The 18,076-nt window shown below is 43.4% G+C and overlaps 1 protein-coding gene across 1 annotated transcript in view; it reads right to left on the bottom strand.

Annotated features, from left to right (window-relative positions):
* Window positions 1-18,076, bottom strand: part of Mpp7 (membrane palmitoylated protein 7) — an 88,906-nt gene that overhangs the window by 30,248 nt on the left and 40,582 nt on the right. Inside the window, exon 10 of the mRNA XM_032885218.1 lies at window positions 17,623-17,793. Within this exon, the coding sequence (XP_032741109.1) occupies window positions 17,623-17,793 (171 nt within the window). The remainder of the gene's footprint in view (window positions 1-17,622; window positions 17,794-18,076) is intronic.

The raw sequence follows: 18,076 nt of genomic DNA, 5'->3' as shown, positions 1-18,076 counted from the left end.
AAGCAAACACCAGCATTTGGACAGAAACCATGACCAGGTTTACCTGAACATGGAGTGTCATGGGTCTGCTACAGAGGTGACCGCCTTAAAGTTATATTAAAGGCTTGGATGGCAGCTCAAGTGATTGGTCACAAGGGCTCTGGTTTGATCAACAGCTGAATGGTGGAGCCCATGTAGGAAGGCATACCTTGAGGTTGGAGCCTTTCTCTAGTTCATTCTGCTTTTTGTCAACCATGACTTGCCCAGCACACCCCTCCACCCCCCTTCCACTCTGGTGCTTCTGCATTGCCAAGAGCCTCCAAGCAATGGGGTCAGATGGCCATGGTTGGCACCACTTAAACAGTGAGCCTGGCTAAATCTTACTCATTTTAAGCTGTTTGCCCGGCACTTGGCTTTCGTGACAGAGGTGGCTAACGACGAGAGAGGAAGGTGATCTTAAGTGACAAAAGGACAACAGGTCAAGTGAAGCAAAGTGAGGTAATAGAAGCAACTGGGCTTGACCTTATGGGCAGCATGAGGACATTAACCTGAGCAATGGACGCATATCCAATGCCACAGAAGGCTGGGTTCAAGCCTGACCTTGACTCTGGAGTTAAACCAAGTTCATGGTTTCCTACCCTTTCCCACTTCAAAGGACTTACCACACTAATTACAAATGCCTGCTTACTTGCTGTGATCCCCTCACAGATTGTGAGGTCCATGAATAAATACAAAGACATCTCCTGCCTCACTCACTATTTCCATAGCCAGCAAATTACAAGCATTTGTGTCTGCTTTGTGTTACCAAAGCTAGAGTCCAGGGTCTCACACGTGCTAGGCAGGTGTGCTAACAGCATGCCTCATCATCAGGGACTACATCATGCATTTACCTTTCATGCAGTGTGTGGTGTCACGGGGGTAAAGCATGAGTGGACTATGGGCAGAGGAAGCTGAGGTTAAACGGCATCTGCACCTACATCAGCTGGACATGGTGGACAAATTCAGAGACTCACACTGAATGTGACTCACTCTTCAGCACAAGCAGGATGGGTGCCCTTGGGTGCCTTACGTTTTAGGAGGAACCCTACTTCCTTGCATCCTGATCAGGGTCACAGCATAGTAAGAAAGGGAGGGCTGAGATCTCTTGTATGTATGTGCAGAGATTAAGACCAATACTAGGAAGCGCTCTCCACGGGGAGGGGCAGGCAGATGGGTACGCTGAAGGCGTCTCTGAAACCATGTGAGGGCTGTGGGTTCCATCTACCTTAGGGACAACAGTAATATAAATATAGTCTTAAAAAGAAAAAAGGAAAAGGCGTTTCAACGGGATACCATTCTGTGTACTGTCCACATATAGATGAAGTGAACCCAGCTACTTAGTCCCCACCAAAGTACCCCAAATACTAAAGCATAAAGGGCCTACTCCATGAAACAAAGTGGTGGAAAATTGTTTTTTTTCCCCCCATGTCTCTCAGGCCCGAAGCTCATCCTAGAAGGAAAGACTCTTTAAGGAGAAACGGAACTCTCTTGTTGCAAATCACAAGCAAACAAAGAACAACAAATACCCCTCATCCCAGCCTCCAAGACCAATGATTTATTTTAACTCAGGAGAAAAATACTATATGTCTGACTTAGTAGGAAAGCTACGCCAAGCCAGGATGGCGCCCCTAACTGCCGACCACATTCACTTTTCAGCCCCACCCGACAGCTAAGGATGTCACCCCTACTAACCAGCTGCAACACCCAGCCACGAAGTCATGCCCACTTGCACTAGACATGGGCAGAGGAAAAAATTTTATCTGAATTTCCTTAGATTTAGATTCTTCTAGACTATGATCTGCAAAGGTAGGCTCAGTCTCAAGTCAGAATTTCAAATTATCTTTATTTTATTTTTTATTGGAATTTTTTATTTATATTTCTAATGTTATCCCCTTTCTCCCACCCAACCACCTACCTCTTTCCCCCTCTCCTCCTTGATATTCCCTTACACTGGGAGGGGAGGGAGTATCCAGCCTTGGCAGGACCAAGGGCTTCTCTTTCCTCTGGTGCCCAACAAGGCCATCCTCTGCCACATATGCAGCTGGAGCCATTGGTCTGTCCATGTGTACTCTTTGGATGGTGGTTTAATCCCTGGGATTTCTAGTTGGTTGGTATTGTTGTTGTTATAGGGTTGTAAGCCCCTTTAGCTCCTCCAATTCTTTCTCTAACTCCTCCAATAGGGACCACATTCTCAGTTCAATGGTTTGCTGCTAGCATTTGCCTCTGTATTTGTCAGGCTCTAGCAGAGCCTCTCAGGGGACGGGTATATATCAGGCTCCTGTCTGCACGCACCTCTTGGCATCAGCAATATTGTCTGGGTTTGGTGGCTATATGTATGGGCCCCCAGGTGGGGCAGGCTCTGAATGGCCATTCCTTCAGTCTCTGCTCCAAACTTTGTCTCCATATCCCCTCCTATAAATATTTTTGTTCCCCCCTCTAAGGAGGAGTGAAGCATCCACACTTTAGTAGTCCTTTTTCTTGAGCTTCATGTGGTCTGTGAATTGTAACTTGGGTAATTTGAGCTTTGGGGCTAATATCCACTTATCAGTGAGTGCATACCGTGTGTGTTTTTTTGTGATTGGGTAACGGTGAGGTAACCCAATTATCTTTATTTATAAAACTGCTTATCAGATACACACAAGACAACTTCCCTGTGGGACTTCTCACTCTGTACCCATGCTGGGGAAGAATGCCGGTCTCTTATTGACTCCAAAAAATAAAAACAGAAACAAAACCCACATTCACATCTGTGGCCTGCATCAATGCTCATAAACAGGTACAATCACATCAGTGTTAGCTGGCTTTTTTATATTTAGAACACATGATCTATGTTCAATATGAACACTCACATACTTGCCTCTGCAAAGATTCACTGTGCCCTTCAGCACATAAACCTTTACCATACTTGGTGAATATTTGTACATAAGTACATGGCTCTATAGTTTGCTTTCAATGGTTCTTGTTAATGATACAGTAGATGGAGGTTTATGCTGATCATCTACAGCTCACAGGGCTTTAGTTTGATGGGGACTCTTACTGGGGTGGAGGTTTTCACATAACAGGCACCTTTAACATGGGCCATCAGGAACTCTCAACACATCTCTAAAAGTGTCACCCCCTATTACAGAGAAGAAAGCTAAGATAACACAAGAGATCAGGTGTCTTTGTGAAGGGCGGACTTGGAATGTTGTTCCCAGGTAATTCCAAAGCACCTATGACTTACAAGTCTACATTTCCCCACTCTGCCTACACATTCATCAAAACAATATAGAGGAAATAGGGAGTCAGGTTCTGTGCTGTCTATAGCGGTGGCTTCCGGTGTCCTGGGCTTCTTCATGCCTTCCTAGAACCCATACTTTCAACAGTGATTGTTTAAGCTTATAGCTAAGAAAACTGACATAGGCTGACCTCTCAACACACATTCTGCGAACACCGTGAGACACTCTGGGAAGGCTAAAATAACCTTACGTATATACCAAACCTGGACAGGCTGGATGCACATCAGGACACGTCTTAAACCCTTTTAACTTAGGACTAAGGAAAATCGAACACGACGATGCTGCCAGGAGAAGCCCTAAAGCTCTCTGAACTGATTTTAGTTTATTAATTTGGAATCGAAACAGTAAAACGAGGCTGATGCATTTTCTAGTTTTAAAAAGTGTTCCCAATCAAGCCAGAAACAGCATTCTCCAGACGATTCTTAATAGAAACGGTCTCTCCTAGAGGAAGAACCCCTAGTGCACAGGACTAGGGGATGTCATGAAACGGAGAAGCCCAAGAGAGCCCAGGAAGCTGTACAACTCACAGTCCCCCTGTTAGATAAGCACAGTTCAGAACTGCTACGGGGAGGAAACTTCTTGTTGGGGTGGCCTGGCCTGGGTAGGGAGCTCCAGGCACCAAACCTTCCCTAAGTCATCGTTCATGCTGGGCAGGACCTGTCAGTGATGCAGCTGGCTCTAAGTCACCTGTGCCCTTGCAAATAACCCCAATAAACTCACTGTGGCACTGGCTGTGCCAGACTTGTGTGGAATTATTTCTGTGGTGTGTTTCCAATGTCCTACGTGGGGTGAATATATGTGTGTTCATGTCACCCAGGAAAACTTACTGGACAAATGTAAATTAATTAAAAAAACAATTTGTAGGGCTTGGGATAGAGATCAGTGGTAGAGCAACAGCCTACTACACTCAGTGCTACAAACTCAATCCGCAGTATAATAAATCAATAAATGGGGACTGGAGAGGTGGTTCAGTGTTTAAGAGTACAGAGGACCTGGGTTTGGTTCTCAGCACCTACATGGTAGCTCACGACAATCTGTAACTCTAGCTTCCTCTTCTGGCCTCTGAGGGCATTGTATGCAGAGAGTGCACGGACACACTAATGCAAGCAAAGCACTCATGTACATAAAAATAAATCTGGCTAGCCAAAATAAAAAATAAGTGCATTTTGTAAAAAGTTGACAAAATCCCATTGGGAAGAAGGGAGAGCACCATTTACATCAGACCTCTGTTAGAAGTCCTTGGGAAAATGTAATTAAATAAAGTCTCAATTTAATTATTCTACCTTAATGAAAACAGGCAAAAATGTGATTTTGTTTTTAAAAGGTTATTCATTTTAGTTAAAGAAATACAGCATGTAAAGTACACATAAAATGATAGAAAACTCCTCCCCTAATTTTGTTTGTTTGTTCTTCATTCAATACATGGTCTAATTGTGTAGTCCAAATTGACTCTGACCTCAAGATTCTCCCAAGGCCCCTGAATGTTAAGACTATTGCTGATATATATGTTCATGAATATATAAGAATGTCCCATGACGGTGACAACTCTTCTCCAATAACCATGGAGTTCGTGGAAGTCATAGCTTCACACTTGTTTCAGATTTTCATTTTTTCCCCACAAAAAATGCCTAAGAATTTTTCATTTCTGGTTCATTTTGTTTTGAGGCTCTCCCTGTGTAGCCTAAACTGGTCTGGAAAATGTGATCTGGTTACCTCTGCTTACAAAGAGCTGGACGCAGAGGCCCGTGGTTATCGTCTGTAATGGACATTGCATGTAGGTAATTTTGTATCAGAATTTAGCATGCTATACAGTCAAGATGACTTCACAGTTGACATGGTTTTAACTCTGCAAAAGGATTTCAAGAAAGAGCTACACTGTAAATCAGAAACAGATACGCCCAACAACAACCACCACCACCACCAAAAATGCCAAAAGAGTGAAGAAAGTATCAAGCTAGGTGGTGTTTCCAGAGCTCGGGGTAATGCTGTAAAACTAGAGTACGTATTCTGCAAGACTGTGTCAGAAGATGTGCGCATGGGAGCACACAAGTGCAAGGCTACACCTTCATCACTCACTACTCACTGGAGTTTCTACCACCTACTTATTTATGTGGCAGTGCTATTTCAGGATGGAAATTAATGACAACGACAATGTGCTTATGGTGAAAACAGTTTTTGGTGAAATTGGTGAAATATGGTATTACACACATACACTTATGTCTACGTTTCACAATCTAAGGATGAACACAAGATGATTTTGATTTCTGCCATGCAATATTAGCATAGTGTTTCCTTTTTGTATGTGCATGTTTTACAAGTATATATGTGTGTTCCCCTCCCCCCCACGTGTGTGTCCTTGTGCATGTGCATGTGTGTGTGCGTGTGGTAGGTGTTGGGGATCTGGACTTCAGTCATCAAGCTCAGCAAGTATTTTATCCACTGAGCAATCCGCGGCCCCTGTATATAGTGTTACTTAGGGCTGATAAGTATCAAATTCGATTTAATAACTTAAATATAAGTAGTGCCCTACAGATGAAAGACTTAACATACTAATAATCTAATAGAAAAGTAACTAAACAGGGAAAGATAAGTCAATAGAGAGGGCCAAACTGTTCATGTAACCACCACAGTAACACATTATGATAAAGAGCCTTCTTGTTTATACACACTTTTTCCTAATATTTGGATTTATATCCAATATTAAGTGGAATATTGGAAGGACATGTGTTGCTCTGACCAAGTACTATTTATGTTTTCTCCTGCTCTTTGTACATCTTGGCACAAGCCAAAAATAGTCGATTACAGAGAGAGTTACTGGCGTGGATCTGGCTTCTCTTCTGTATGCAACCCCAGTGTACTTACGCTGCTTCACGCAAAAATCCTGCATTTCCCTACAGGCTTTTTTTTTTAATTTTTATTGTACTTGGCCAGACTTGTTACTCTTTACTATCCAGAGAAAAATACCAGAATTACAGGAGTCTACCATAGGAAGTCAAACTGCATTATTACCTAAAAAAAATACCCATTCATTTGATTTATTGCAAGATAAATCCAAGCACCCCTAGGTATCTCTCAGATCAGACACATGCTATAAAACGTCTACTTATCATATTATAGCAATACTCTTTTATTGCTCTAGGCATAAAATACAAACAGCCATGCTATTCTATTTGATCCATGACCACCGGATGATCAGATGGACCAGATGGCGGCGGGAGTTTAGTGTTCCAAAGTGACACTACAGAGTCGAGCTACATGCATAAGTCAGAGCGGCTCATTCCTTCTGTCGCTTTCACGACGGGAGAAAAGGACTCCTAATGAGGCACCAATTCATAAAGCAAATGCCAAAGCATGAAACAAAAACAGAGAAGAAAATGAGAATAAAAAATTTGCTAACTAAACATCCCTCTAAAGCAGGTCTGTGGACCCATTTAAGTTTCGTATCTCCTCTTTCTACCGCAGCTATGACGAGAATACAATACAACTGAAAGGTCAAAATCCAACCACAGTCACCTTCCCTAGCCAAGCAAAGGACAGTGGTAATGGTTACTTCCTTCCTCTCTAACTCTTCCAAAGGCAACTTCCACTGGGGATGACAGGATCTCATTCAAAATCCATTCTCTGTTAGTCCCAAACTCACAGTTCTATTAACCAGCACCACAAGCCACCTCCTATGTACAACTCACCACATCCATTAGCCACACAAGTAGCCAAGGCTGTCAGCATTTGCTCCTAGGAATGATAGATTTTTGGTTCATCTTCTCCTACTGGAATACAGGCGGCTGGAGGACAAAAGCTTCTGCTGTAACCTAGAGAACCCAGCGCTCAGAACAGACCTGCTCACTAAAAGCCAGCTCAATGGGGAGAATCATGTCTCATGCCAGATCCCCTACTATACATATTTCAGAGAGACTACAGGCGTTAGAAGCCAACTGTGATTCTAATAGGTCACATTTGTCTCCGGTTCACAGGATAACTTTCAGCCCACCACACATCCATGAATTCGACTGTGACTGTTGGTTTTTGGGTGTGTACATGGACACCTCCGGAGCAGCCCAGTTATGAGCATGTGCTTCCTATTCTGCCTTACCCAGCTGTGCGGTTAGCATCATTTTAGGAGAAAATGATGACGCTCTTACAGATGTCCATTTACTCAGAGCACCTCTGCATAGCAGCCTTCAAACAACACACGGGACTCAGTCCAGAGGACCGAATCGAACTTGTGTTGTAAATGTGAAATATGCAAAGATTTACTCTTAGCTTCTCCCCTATGCTGAATAGCCAGACGGAACAAGTAAGGAATCATTGAACAGCCACAGAATGGATCTCTGCCCTCCTTTTGGCTTAAGCCACAAAAGGGCTTTTGTGGCTCTTCAAACCACACCTTTATCCTAGTCCTCACCACAAGCTTACGTACATCATTTGACTTTATTGTTTTACTTATGAAAAGGTCAGCCTTTACTAAAGATGAAATACAATATGTTGTATAGGACTATGTAGTAAATGCTCCAGCATTTGGGTCTAACACTTTTTAAGAAATATTTTTAAATGCAGAAGGGACTTTAATAGAAACATGTGAGGTTATCAGGGACTAAAATGCGGCCTGGGAATAACATGTTTACCTAAAGAAGGGAAAATCAAGTATTTCTGATCAAGGCTCATGGCTCTCTGATGCTGTATTTTCGAATGGCACCAACTTGGCTGAATCTGATTTCTTGAACACTGGGTCTAAGAAAAGCATATTGTGACACTATTGAGAGAAAAGTATTCTGTATCTTCCCGGTGATATTTACCTAACACCGTCTTTACCCAGGCCGTTACTCCACACAGCTTTGACAACAAGGGGAAGAGTGAATGAAGGAGGTGCAACACGGTCTTCCCACCCTCCTGCACACAGAGGAAACATGTCTTCACCGTGCAGTCAGGAGAGACAGCAGTTAACAGAGAGCAGAATAGAACTTCCAAACCATACAGCCATTACCCAGGTGCTTCTCTCAGATTGGCTGCTATACGGTCATTTCAAAGGCTGAGGCTCAAAATCAGCAGGCATCTAGACTAGAACACCTCAGGTTTATTTTAAAGATATTTTTGGGCAGCAGCTCTCTGCTCCCAGAACCAGTGGGAGAGATACCTTACCGCCTGGTCAGGTGGGCACTCCTGAGGCTGCAGAGCAGAAGAGACCACCAACACTGCCCACCCCTGCCCACATCCCTGACCCAAGAGGAAACTGTACAAGGCCTCTGGGTTCCTGTGGGGGAGGGCCCAGGAGCAGCAGGAGCCCTGCCTGAGACACCGCCGGATCCTGAAGGAAACAGACCGGGTAAACAGTTCTCTGCACCCAAATCCCGTGGGAGGGAGAGCTAAACCTTCAGAGAGGCAGACACGCCTGCGAAACCAGAAGAGACTGCTCTCTACACACATTGCTGATTCCAGAGGAAAACACGGAGGCCATCTGGAACCCTGGTGCACGGAGGCTCCGGAAGAGGCTGCGAGATCTTCCTGGTCGCTGCCACCGCGGAGAGCCGTGGGCAGAACCCCTTGAGCGAACTCGGAGCCTCGGGGCCACAGGTAAGACTAACTTATCTGCTGCAAGTGACTTGCCTGGCGGCATACGGACAACAGGCGTGAATCGTTCTAGGACCAGGCACTTCCTGTTTACCGGAAGTCCCACACCAGCGGATCCCGGCCCGCAGCAGCTCTCTGCTCCAAGAACCCGTGGGAGAGATGCCTTACCGCATGGTCAGGTGGGCACTCCTGAGGCTGCAGAGCGGAAGAGACCACCAACACTGCCCACCCCTGCCCACATCCCTGGCCGAAGAGGAAACTGTACAAGGCCTCTGGGTTCCTGTGGGGAGGGCCCAGGAGCAGCAGGAGCCCTGCCTGAGACACCGCTGAACCTGAAGGAAACAGACCGGGTAAACAGTTCTCTGCACCCAAATCCCGTGGGGGAGAGAGCTAAACCTTCAGAGAGGCAGACACGCCTAAACCAGAAGAGACTGCTCTCTGCACACATTACTGATTCCAGAGGAAAACACCGAGGCCATCTGGAACCCTGGGCACGGAGGCTCCCGGAAGAGGCTGCATGAGATCTTCCTGGTCGCTGCCACTGCTGGAGAGCCCGTGGGCAGAACCCCATGAGCGAACTTGAGCCTGGGGCCACAGGTAAGACCAACTTTTCTGCTGCAAGTGACCTGCCTGGTGAACTCAAGGCACAGGTCCACAGGAACAGCTGAAGACCTGTAGAAAGGAAAAAACTACACGCCCGAAAGCAGAACACTCTGTCCCCATAACTGACTGAAAGAGAGGAAAACAGGTCTACAGCACTCCTGACACACAGGCCTATAGGACAGTTTAGCCACTGTCAGAAATAGCAGAACAAAGTAACACTAGAGATAATTTGATGGCGAGAGGCAAGCGCAGGAACCCAAGCAACAGAAACCAAGACTACATGGCACCATCGGAGCCCAATTCTCCCATCAAAACAAACATGGAATATCCAAACACACCAGAAAAGCAAGATCTAGATTCAAAATCATATTTGACCATGATGCTGGAGAACTTCAAGAAAGACATGATGAACTCCTTGGAGAACAAGTAGAAGCCACAGAGAGGAATCGCATAAAAATGCATGAAAGAATTCCAGGAAAACATAAATAAACAAGTAGAAGCCCATAGAGAGGAGACACAAAAATCCCTGAAAGAATTAAAGGAAAACACAATCAAACAGTGGAAGGAATTAAAAATGGAAATAGAAGCAATCAAGAAAGAACACATGGAAACAACCCTGGATATAGAAAACCAAAAGAAGAGACAAGGAGCTGTAGATACAAGCTTTACCAACAGAATACAAGAGATGGAAGAGAGAATCTCAGGAGCAGAAGATTCCATAGAAATCATTGACTCAACTGTCAAAGATAATGTAAAGCGGAAAAAGCTACTGGTCCAAAACATACAGGAAATCCAGGACTCAATGAGAAGATCAAACCTAAGGATAATAGGTATAGAAGAGAGTGAAGACTCCCAGCTCAAAGGACCAGTACATATCTTCAACAAAATCATAGAAGAAAACTTCCCTAACCTAAAAAAAGAGATACCCATAGGCATACAAGAAGCCTACAGAACTCCAAATAGATTGGACCAGAAAAGAAACACCTCCCGTCACATAATAGTCAAAACACCAAACGACAAAATAAGGAAAGAATATTAAAAGCAGTAAGGGAAAAAAGGTCAAGTAACATATAAAGGCAGACCTATCAGAATCACACCAGACTTTTCGCCAGAAACTATGAAGGCCAGAAGATCCTGGACTGATGTCATACAGACCCTAAGAGAACACAAATGCCAGCCCAGGCTACTGTATCCTGCAAAACTCTCAATTAATATAGATGGAGAAACCAAGATATTCCATGACAAAACCAAATTTACACAATATCTTTCTACAAATCCAGCACTACAAAGGATAATAAATGGTAAAGCCCAACATAAGGAGGCAAGCTATACCCAAGAAGAGGCAAGAAACTAATCGTTTTGGCAACAAAACAAAGAGAAGAAAAGCACACAAACATAACACATCCACGTATGAATATAACAGGAAGCAATAATCACTATTCCTTAATATCTCTCAACATCAATGGCCTCAACTCCCCAATAAAAAGACATAGATTAACAAACTGGATACGCAACGAGGACCCTGCATTCTGCTGCCTACAGGAAACACACCTCAGAGACAAAGACAGACACTACCTCAGAGTGAAAGGCTGGAAAACAACTTTCCAGGCAAATGGTCGGAAGAAGCAAGCTGGAGTAGCCATTCTAATATCAAATAAAGTCAATTTTCAACTAAAAGTCATCAAAAAAGATAAGGAAGGACACTTTATATTTATCAAAGGAAAAATCCACCAAGATGAACTCTCAATCCTAAATATCTATGCCCCAAATACAAGGGCACCTACATACGTAAAAGAAACCTTACTAAAGCTCAAAACACACATTGCACCTCACATAATAATAGTAGGAGACTTCAACACCCCACTCTCATCAATGGACAGATCATGGAAACAGAAATTAAACAGAGACGTAGACAGACTAAGAGAAGTCATGAGCCAAATGGACTTAACGGATATTTATAGAACGTTTCTACCCTAATGCAAAAGGATATACCTTCTTCTCAGCTCCTCATGGTACTTTCTCCAAAATTGACCATATAATTGGTCAAAAAACGGGCCTCAACAGGTACAGAAAGATAGAAATAATCCCATGCGTGCTATCGGACCACCACGGCCTAAAGCTGGTCTTCAATAACAATAAGGGAAGAATGCCCACATATACGTGGAAATTGAACAATGCTCTACTCCATGATAACCTGGTCAAGGAAGAAATAAAGAAAGAAATTAAAAACTTTTTAGAAGTTAATGAAAATGAAGGTACAACATACCCAAACTTATGGGACACGATGAAAGCTGTGCTAAGAGGAAAACTCATAGCGCTGAGTGCCTGCAGAAAGAAACAGGAAAGAGCATATGTCAGCAGCTTGACAGCACACCTAAAAGCTCTAGAACAAAAAGAAGCAAATACACCCAGGAGGAGTAGAAGGCAGGAAATAATCAAACTCAGAGCCGAAATCAACCAAGTAGAAACAAAAAGGACCATAGAAAGAATCAACAGAACCAAAAGTTGGTTCTTTGAGAAAATCAACAAGATAGATAAACCCTTAGCCAGACTAACGAGAGGACACAGAGAGTGTGTCCAAATTAACAAAATCAGAAATGAAAAGGGAGACATAACTACAGATTCAGAGGAAATTCAAAATATCATCAGATCTTACTATAAAAGCCTATACTCAACAAAACTTGAAAATCTGCAGGAAATGGACAATTTCCTAGACAGATACCAGGTACCGAAGTTAAATCAGGAACAGATAAACCAGTTAAACAACCCCATAACTCCTAAGGAAATAGAAGCAGTCATTAAAGGTCTCCCAACCAAAAAGAGCCCAGGTCCAGACGGGTTTAGTGCAGAATTCTATCAGACCTTCATAGAAGACCTCATACCAATATTATCCAAACTATTCCACATAATTGAAACAGATGGAGCACTACCGAACTCCTTCTATGAAGCCACAATTACTTTATACCTAAACCACACACAAAGACCCAACAAAGAAAGAGAACTTCAGACCAATTTCCCTTATGAACATCGACGCATTTAAAAATACTCAACAAAATTCTGGCAAACCGAATCCAAGAGCACATCAAAACAATCATCCACCATGATCAAGTAGGCTTCATCCCAGGCATGCAGGGATGGTTTAATATACGGAAAACCATCAACGTGATCCATTATATAAACAAACTGAAAGAACAAAACCACATGATCATTTCATTAGATGCTGAGAAAGCATTTGACAAAATTCAACACCCCTTCATGATAAAAGTCCTGGAAAGAATAGGAATCCAAGGCCCATACCTAAACATAGTAAAAGCCATATACAGCAAACCAGTGGCTAACATTAAACTAAATGGAGAGAAACTTGAAGCAATCCCACTAAAATCAGGGACTAGACAAGGCTGCCCACTCTCCCTACTTATTCAATATAGTTCTTGGAAGTTCTAGCCAGAGCAATCAGACAACAAAAAAGGAGGTCAAGGGGATACAGATCGGAAAAGAAGAAGTCAAAATATCACTATTTGCAGATGATATGATAGTATATTTAATGATCCCAAAAGTTCCATTAGAGAACTACTAAAGCTGATAAACAACTTCAGCAAAGTGGTTGGGTATAAAATTAACTCAAATAAATCAGTAGCCTTCCTCTACACAAAAGAGAAACAAGCCTGAGAAAGAAATTAGGGAAACTACACCCTTCATAATAGACCCAAATAATATAAAGTACCTCGGTGTGACTTTAACCAAGCAAGTAAAAGATTTGTACAACAAGAACTTCAAGACTCTGAAGAAAGAAATTGAAGAAGACCTCAGAAGATGGAAAGATCTCATGCTCATGGATCGGCAGGATTAATATAGTAAAAATGGCCATTTTACCAAAAGCGATCTACAGATTCAATGCAATCCCCATCAAAATACCAATCCAATTCTTCAAAGAGTTAGACAGAACAATTTGCAAATTCATCTGCAATAACAAAAAACCCAGGATAGCTAAAACTATGCTCAACAATAAAAAGGACTTCTAGGGGGGGAATCACTATCCCTGAACTCAAGCAGTATTACAGAGCAATTGTGATAAAAACTGCATGGTATTGGTACAGAGACAGACAGATAGACCAATGGAATAGAATTGAAGACCCAGAAATGAACCCACACACCTATGGTCACTTGATTTTTGACAAAGGAGCCAAATCCATCCAATGGAAAAAAAGATAGCATTTTCAGCAAATGGTGCTGGTTCAACTGAGGTCAACATGTAGAAGAATGCAGATCGATCCATGCTTATCACCCTGTACAAAGCTTAAGTCCAAGTGGATCAAGGACCTCCACATCAAACCAGACACACTCAAACTAATAGAAGAAAAACTAGGGAAGCATCTGGAACACATGGCACTGGAAAAATTTCTGAACAAAACACCAATGGCTTATGCTCTAAGATCAAGAATCGACAAATGGGATCTCATAAAACTACAAAGCTTCTGTAAGGCAAAGGACACTGTGGTCAGGACAAAACGGCAACCAACAGACTGGGAAAAGATCTTTACCAATCCTACAACAGATAGAGGCCTTATATCCAAAATATACAAAGAACTCAAAAAGTTAGACCGCAGGGAGACAAATAACCCTATTAAAAAATGGGGTTCAGAGCTAAACAAAGAATTCACAGCTGAGGAATGCCGAATGGCTGAGAAACACCTAAAGAAATGTTCAACATCTTTAGTCATCAGGGAAATGCAAATCAAAACAACCCTGAGATTTCACCTCACACCAGTGAGAATGGCTAAGATCAAAACTCAGGTGACAGCAAATGCTGGCGTAGGATGCGGAGAAAGAGGAACACCTCCATTGTTGGTGGGGTTGCAGACTGGTACAACCATTCTGAAATCAGTCTGGAGGTTTCTCAGAAAATTGGACATTGAACTGCCTGAGGATCCAGCTATACCTCTCTTGGGCATATACCAAAAGATGCCCCAACATATAAAAAAGACACGTGCTCCACTATGTTCATCGTAGCCTTATTTATAATAGCCAGAAGCTGGAAAGAACCCAGATGCCCTTCAACAGAGGAATGGATACAGAAAATGTGGTACATCTACACAATGGAATATTACTCAGCTATCAAAAAAACAACGACTTTTATGAAATTCAGGCAAATGGTTGGAACTGGAAAATATCATTCTGAGTGAGCTAACCCAATCACAGAAAGACATACATGGTATGCACTCACTGATAAGTGGCTATTAGCCCAAATGCTTGAATTACCCTAGTGGCCTAGAACAAATGAAACTCAAGACGGATGATCAAAATGTGAAGGCTTCACTCCTTCTTTAAAAGGGGAACAAGAATACCCTTGGCAGGGAAGAGAGAGGCAAAGATTAAAACAGAGACTGAAGGAACACCCATTCAGAGCCTGCCCCACATGTGGCCCATACATATAGAGCCACCCAATTAGACAAGATGGATGAAGCAAAGAAGTGCAGACCGACAGGAGCGGATGTAGATCGAACCTGAGAGACACAGCCAGAATACAGCAAATACAGAGGCGAATGCCAGCAGCAAACCACTGAACTGAGAACGGGACCCCCGTTGAAGGAATCAGAGAATGAACTGGAAGAGCTTGAAGGGGCTTGAGACTCCATATGTACAACAATGCCAAGCAACCAGAGCTTCCAGGGACTAAGCCACTACCTAAAGACTATACATGGACTGACCCTGGACTCTGACCTCATAGGTAGCAATGAATATCCTAGTAAGAGCACCAGTGGAAGGAGAAGCCCTGGTCCTGCTAAGAGACTGAACCCCAGTGAACTAGACTGTCGGGGGAGGGCGGCAATGGGGGGAGGGTGGGGAGGGAACACCCATAAGGAAGGGGCGGAGGGAAGGGGATGTTTGCCAAATGTACATAAGAAATACTCAAGTTAATAAAAAAAAAAAAAAAAAAAAAAAGATATTTTTGGATAATATGAAAGAATGGTTTTTTACTCAGACCACAGCCTGGGTTAGGAGCAAGTCTGAGTCTTTGCAAGACTAGCAAAGCTCTTATCCTGTCTGCTTTTCAGACGAGGAAACAGGACTGGGGAACATCTGTTGACAGACAGCCCACAAGGTACTGGCAGAGACTCCTTCCTCTTTTCCTTGCTCTCCGTTGCAGAGATGAGCACATCCTTTCTATGAAATGCCCCTGCCATGGGGAACTGTCTCTCATGGGCCCAGAGCCACAGGATCACTTGGAATTAACTCCTATTTCAGATACAGTGGATAGCAGCAGGTCATTTTACATTGTGTTTGGGGTGCATTGTGCTAGGACTCTAAGCGGTTACCTGGGTGAGGATGTGAGGTTTTCCACTTGTGCTACTCTCTCGTGCTTAAGGGTGTGAAACGAAAGGAACCTTTTACCTGTATTAGTTAACTATCTCAAGTATTTGGCCCCGATGATGGAAGGCTAATGTGGCATCCTGCTCTTTTATCCTGTCCTAAGGCAGGCCCAGGACTGCTAATGCACTCTGCCAGGGAGAACTATGTAACTCCACTGTCTCAATCCCCAGAATTGGCTGTCTGCTTCCAATCCCTGTTGAGGATCCCAGGGGTTGGCTGTCTCTTTTCCAGAATCATCTATCATCCTCAAGAGCTCTACACCTTGACTCTCTCCACTCTTCTCTGGCTTACTACACAGACCCAAGCCAAGCTCAAGAACTCCTTTCCCCTCAGCCCCTGCAGACACGGCTTTATCCGCGGTGCCTACAGGAGAAGAAAACTGGCTCGGGCTCCTTCTTCCTCCTTTTAGTCTGGAAATGAAAGGCAAAGCAAGCACAGCCCGGTAACTCCAAGGGTAATGCTTGGAAAGGCAGGAGCGACACAGCCGCATGGTCTGTGTCCATGGTCCCCTTTACCACACTGGGCTCCTGGGCTGAGGAAGAGGGGGCAGGAATGGAAGGAGGCTGCTCAGATGCTTACAGCAGGAGTGATGGGGAGAGAAGGCAGTGGGTCTCAGGTAGCCTCCACGTAGGACCACAGGATCAGCCATGAGCCCTGGGTGCTGTGTGGACTGGAACTGAGTTCTGTGAGCACGGTGGAAACCGTGACATTTATGGAGCTAAGACTACAGAAAGGTGGGCCTTACTAAGAAAGGAAACTTTGGATTTCTTTGTATGTGATCCTGTATTTCTAATAAATAATTTCAGTATCGGCCAGGCTAATGATCAACTCTGGTGGCATTGGTAAGAGGAAACCATATTGCTTCTCACAAATCACCCACCATCAGTCTCAGTTAGCATGGAACAAACTTACAAAGGAGTTCTCCTCACGAAACTGGCCGATTCCTCACCCTTCCAATGATCCTTACTCCTCCCCAAACTGTCATCTTAAGTTTATAATGTAAGAATTAACAAGAGACACTATGCTCCTCTACCCCCAAACTTATGCAAAACCTCTGGCTTCAATCCTGGAAGCTGACAGAGCTCTCACCACATTTTAAAAGAAACATAGTAAGGGACAGGAGTGGAGGAACATAAGGTCATGGGGGGTCATGTCGGTGAAGGCTGCACAAGACACTGGCTAGACCGTTCATGTGAGTCAAGCCAACCACTGTAGACATGATCTGCCCGAACTTTGGATTTTACAGTACTCAGGACTGAGCCCGATGCCAGGCAGGAACTGTAGCCCTCAGTTACATACCTCCACACATTCTAAAATGGTTTGAAACCTGCTGGAACTTATTTCACGATGGTCTAACTGCTGTAGGTAGCTTACACCATGGCTACTGCCTCAAAATAAATCGAAAAGAACATCATTAACAAATATTCAAGTACTTACTTTACAAATATTCAAACACTCATCACCAAATATCCAAATGCTCATTAACAAATATTCAAATATCCATTAAGCAGTATGTTAAGATTTAATACTCTTGATGCTTCTTGTGTTACAGTGAATTTCCTAACCCACCTGCAACAGAGGCTCCACGGGACCGAGGGCTACTTATGAGGTAGCCTCCAAAGGACCAGACCAGTCCCAACACAGTCAGCAGACAAACGCTCACTTCAGAGACTAAGCAAGGCCTTCAGCAAGAAGGGGATTTCAGCTGGAAGCTTCAACTATGATAAACTTCAAATGTAAATCCTGGTGTTTTTCTGATTTGCAGGATTACAAAGCAAACACTTACCAACCAGGACGACGAGTCTGTATTTGTCATGGGTCTGCCGCCGGTAGGGTGTCACCTCCTCATATGTGGGCACATCCGCCGTGTCGTACTGCTCACTCTTTTTGCATTCGTACATGGACTTATTTGTTTTCTTATCCTTTCTGCTAAGACGGAAACTTCTTCTAAAACCAGCTACAAACAAACAAACAAAAAAAATAAATAAAATATGTATTTTTTTAAAACATTTAGGGTATTTTAAGCTAACAATTAAAATCCCCCAAGCCAAATATTAAGATCCTTCTGTATCAGCCCCACAATATAAAATGAAATTCCAGTACCCTGTAAATATACAAAAGCATATTTGCTTCCAGAAGGATGTGGACAGCTGGTGAGACAGTGTCTGCTGAGGCAGGTTCTGTCTCTAGAACCAACACGAGAGTCTGAGAGCTGACTTCTACTGTCCCTGACCTGTACA

The sequence above is a fragment of the Rattus rattus genome, chromosome 14, assembly GCF_011064425.1.
Source record: "Rattus rattus isolate New Zealand chromosome 14, Rrattus_CSIRO_v1, whole genome shotgun sequence".
Classification (NCBI taxonomy): Eukaryota; Metazoa; Chordata; class Mammalia; order Rodentia; family Muridae; genus Rattus; species Rattus rattus.
Note: the sequence above shows the minus strand (reverse complement) of the source record. Positions and strands in the feature narration are given on the sequence as shown.